This window comes from Sinocyclocheilus rhinocerous, unplaced genomic scaffold, assembly GCF_001515625.1.
Source record: "Sinocyclocheilus rhinocerous isolate Xijiao unplaced genomic scaffold, SAMN03320098_v1.1 scaffold1904, whole genome shotgun sequence".
Taxonomy (NCBI): Eukaryota; Metazoa; Chordata; class Actinopteri; order Cypriniformes; family Cyprinidae; genus Sinocyclocheilus; species Sinocyclocheilus rhinocerous.
In genome coordinates this window covers 118256-123196 of record NW_015623687.1, presented here as the reverse complement: position 1 = coordinate 123196, position 4941 = coordinate 118256, and the positions used below count along the sequence as shown (strand labels likewise).

The 4941-nt window shown below is 36.3% G+C and overlaps 1 protein-coding gene across 3 annotated transcripts in view; it reads right to left on the bottom strand.

Annotated features, from left to right (window-relative positions):
• Nucleotides 1-4173: 4173 nt before the first annotated feature.
• The window catches only part of nop9 (NOP9 nucleolar protein), an 18296-nt gene continuing 17528 nt past the window's right edge, over nt 4174-4941 (bottom strand). For all 3 annotated transcript variants that reach the window (XM_016541046.1, XM_016540971.1, XM_016540895.1), the window contains one exon: nt 4174-4455. In XM_016541046.1, the coding sequence (XP_016396532.1) occupies nt 4301-4455 (155 nt within the window). In that variant the 3' untranslated portion in view covers nt 4174-4300. The remainder of the gene's footprint in view (nt 4456-4941) is intronic.

Below are 4941 nucleotides of genomic sequence, written 5' to 3'. Positions count from 1 at the left end.
GTCATGCCAAAAATATTTTTAATACGACTGGCTTTGTATTTAACGTGAATTTAATAAAAACATTATAAGTTAATTACACTTTCATTGTACAGAACAAGAGCAAGAGCATTTTCACTGACTTCAGTCTAGCTAGAGTTCAGGCACTCTGAAAAACTCCCATTATAATCACTGAAGCTGTTTACACTGTGAAATTAATATCTTATTTACATCGTATGCACATCTGCACTTTATTGTTTCTGATGAGAGAATTCGCCAGAGAGCAGAATTCAGTCAGCAACCGCGGGCACCGAACAAAACACCCGCGTTTCAGCGGTGACTCATCTGAACGCCTCTGATTGGCCATTGCATTCATAAGCTCAACAGAATCGCGTGTGATTGGTTATAACGCGCAGCGTTAGGCAGCGAAGGCAGATTTGAATTTAGCAGCTGGTGATGTGAAGCACTGAACGTTCTAATCGAGTCTGTGTGATCCTTTACGAAAATGAACCATGGTTTTACTACAAATTAAACCAAAAAACATGGTTACTATAGTTAAAGCATGGTAACCACAAATTAACCATGGGTTTGCTACACTAACCATAGTTTAAACATGCTATTTGTAGTAAAACAGTGGCTTTACAAATGGTAATCCATAAGACAAAAAACCAAATATAAACATATTATTCAGCTATTTTTGTCTTTTGGAAGCTGCATTCAAAATCCACTTGGCTCAAAAATCAGTTTGAATGGGCATGACGCCTCTGCAGTGTTTCTTATATTCTGTTTATGAGAAATATATGTTATCTTTCTGTGACATATTAGATTAGAAGAAAGCAACTTTGGCATAAATCGGCATTATGATCAGACGGTACATCGATAAAACATGACACATTGTAATTTTTTATTATTATAGATTAACATATCACAAATATATTGTCTCTATACAGATTATTTAAATACCAATACAAATTTCTTATTAAAAAAAAAAATGAAAAGGACTTTTCTAGGATCTTTACAACTTTACAAAAAACTAAAAGTGCAGTGACTTCAGGTCAAAAATAAATGAGGTTATTTGGGGAGACGGAAAGGTCACAAAACACCTTCGGTGCACAACAATAACAAAAGAGAAAAAAAATACACTCTTGTATTGTTTATGAAAAGAGAAAGACTAAGATAGGTTATCTTGCTGTTCTGAGCGCATGCAGCTGAAGGACCTTCATGTAGCAGGTCGAATAGTAAACAATCGCAAGCACACTTTAAACACTGATGTCAAATATTATTGTGTGAATATTAATGAAGCTGTAGTGAGCGGTGATGGTGTAATTGACCGAGTCCAGACAGTGAGAGCAGCTGGACTGACTCTGCTGAAGCTCATTCACAGCTGCAGATCCATCGTTAGCCTCGTTCTCCATCAACAGCGCACTAATGAGTGCTCAGGAAATCCCTATTACTGCGGCCCTCTGGGAAAACCATTCACCATACAGGCCTCTGACGACAAACCGCAGTCATCCATGCCTGGTGCACGAGTGTGCTTTTACGCATAAAACCCTCAAAACAATATTTCCATGACCAGTTGCATAATTAGCATTGATATGAACTATTTTGAGTGCTATTTGCTTGTGCAAAACTCACCACAATGATGCTAAGGTGTCATAGGTGGCTGCTAAAGTGTTCTGCATTGCATCACAGTTAGATACTAAGGGTTTGATCAAACCAGCTTGATTTAATGCATTACAAACAACTCCGTCCATCCTCAATGTGTCCTCAAAGTAAAAAGGTAAAGGATAAAAGAGTTAAAGGTTATATAGGACACAAAAGTAAAAGCAGAAAACTTTGCTGAAGGTGAAAGAATAAAAAGTAAAGAACAAAGTGAAAATAAAAAAGTAACAAAAACTGAAAGTAAAAGATTAAAAGTAAAGGACAAAAGGAAAAAAGATGCTGAGAGTGGAAAATTTAAAGAATAGGAAAAAAAAGTGAAAGTAACAGAACTAAAAGATGCAGAAAGTGAAAGATTAAAAAGTAAAGGACATTAAAAAGTTTAAGTAAACGATTAAAGTGAAAGAAAAAAAAATATAAAAGTAAAAAAGTGAAGGATACTGAAAGTAAAAGATAAAAAATTTTAAATTAAAAAGTAAAAGAGAGTAACAATAAAACATTAAAAACTAAAGGACATAAAGTAAAAGTAAAACAAACACTTAAAGTAAAACATTTAAAAAATAAAAGAAAGTAAAAAAGTAAAAGACACTGAAAGTAAAAGATAAAAAAAAGACAAAGTTGAAGCTCCGAATCTTAAATTATGGCTGACGGAGCTCTTGGGTACTCTTCACTTTGAAAGAATTAGGTATACCCTAAATGATAAGATTCTGTTATTTGAAAAAATCTGGTCCCCTTTTATTTCTTTTTTGAAACGCACTTAAAAATAAAGCTGCTTAAAAGGTTCTTCACAGCGATGCCATAGAAGAACCATTTTTGGTTCCACAAAGAAGCATTCAGTCAAAGAACATCTCTTTCTTACATTTTTATAATCTGAAGAGCCTTCTTTCGCCACAAAAAACACCTTTTGTGAAACAGAAAGGTTAAAGTTTCTTTACGGAACCATTTAGACAAAAAAGGTTCTTCTATGGCATCACTGTGAAGCACCTTTATTTTTAAGAGTGAAGGTTGTGATTGATACCTGGATTGTTCTCAGCAAACCTATGCTTAATATGTTTATTATGCCTTCACCTCCGATTTTTATCATTGGATAGCACTCTTGGGTTATGTTTTCGGGCTGTTATATTTTTTTTATTTGTTTTTTACATTTTATTTCTCCTTTTTTCTAGACTGTAAGTTTTATTTATCTGTTGTCATTATAAAAAAAGTGAAGTTGCAAGGGTTCGTTTGCTGAATTCCTTAACAATATTTAAACACAAAAAGACAGTGAAAGTCAAGAGGTTTCCCATCACATGGGTCCTCGCAGATCTCCACATGACGCCATCGCTCAGAAATCACAACTCCAGCAGATCTCACATTCTCCTGCATGAAGTTCCCAGGTCCTTGCGCTCGGTGCTCTATCAGCGCTTTGGTTTTGACTGCATCAGGAGAGTTTGCCAGCTGAATGTCACGTCGCCCCAGTGATCGGATTCCTCCCTCCGTCTCTCCCACACAGATAGAGGAGACCGCAGCTGCGCTCCGTATCCGCGGCCCATGAGCACGACCCGACCTTCACCCGGTGGGACCAAACTGAGCGAACAACATCAAACCTCATTCTGAAGATGCTTTCGCAGACGCTTCATGTGCACAAATAACAGCTCATCCCAAACCAACACTGTGTGCAGTCTGGACGCTTTTATTTATAAAATGCAACTTCGAAAGGCGATTTAATGAAAATTCTTCACTTACTAAAATAACTTTTTTTCTGCTTCATATGGAAACCTATTTATGCCACAGAATAAAAAATAAAAAAAGGTAATTGCTACTTTTTTTCTCTCAGTTTCTTGCAATTACATCTCCTTTTTTGTAGAATCGCAAGATATAAACTCAAGAATTGCGACAGAAACTCAAGAATCGTAAGATATAGACTCAGATTTGTGACAGAAACTCAAGAACTGCGAGATATAAACTCAGATTTGTGATATAAACTTGAATTGCAACAAACTCAAGAATAGTGACGTATAAACTCAGAATTGCGAGATAAAAACTCAGAATTGCAAGATATGAACTCAAGAATTGCGAGACTCAGAATTGCGAAAGAAACTCAAGAATTGCGAGACTCAGAATTGTGACAAACTCAAGAATCGCAAGATATAAACTCAAGAACTGCGAGATATAAACTCAGATTTGTGATATAAACTCAAATTGCAACAAACTCAAGAATAGTGACGTATAAACTCTAGAATTGTGACGTATAAACTCTAGAATTGTGACGTATAAACTCTAGAATTGTGACGTATAAACTCTAGAATTGTGACGTATAAACTCAGAATTGGCAGACATAAATTCAAGAATAGCGATGTATCAACTTGCATTTCAGAGAAAAGTGTCAGAATTGCGAGATATAAACTTAGAATTGCAAGAAAAAAGACAGAATTGTGAGATAAAAAGCTATAAACTTTTTAATTCTTTTTTTTCCAAGCTTCCAAAGGATTATTTTCCACACTAGAAATGGAAGGTCAAGTCAAATGCACATTGTGTGCATAGAGATACGCAACTGTAGCAGTTTTGATGTTTTTATTTATAAAATGCAACTTCAAGAGGGTTTCAGTGAAAACTCCTCACTTACTAAAACTTGTATGGTGTCGTTCAGGGGAAACGATCACAGTTTGTTTAAAGTCTCTCTGAGTTACTGCAGAATATCACTGAACATCTTCCTTTTCTTCGACTCTCCCGTTTGAACCTCCTGCCAATCGGCCCGTCGCTTCATGAAGTTTGTCAGACCAAATTTGGCCCAAATGTGCCGTGCGAACTGATCGGATCGGAGCTGACTTTCACTGGGGACTGAGAGAGGAGAGAGAGAATATAACACACTTAGATCACAACATGAGCCGCTCTGATGGATCAACTCGTGCAAAGACAACGGCAAATTACTTTGGGAAGTTGACAGTGTAACATGCTTTACTCGATTTAAAACAACTTCACATGACTCTGTCATGAGCTCATATTAACTGGAAAAATTACATACTTTCCGGAATATAAGTTGCGAGAAAATTGTAGAAATGTATCACTCCATCACTCTCTGCAGTGAATGGGTGCCGTCAGAATGAGAGTCCAAACAGCTGATAAAAACATCACAATAATCCACAAGTAATCCACAGCACTCCAGTCCATCAGTTAACATCTGGAGAAGACAAAAGCTGAAACTAATCCAGCATTAAGACGTTTATAACTAAAATACATTGAGTCTATAATCCATAATAACGCTTCCTCCAGTAAAAAAGTGTTCTGGTCTGAATCAGGAGAGAAATCTGCACAGATCAAGCACAG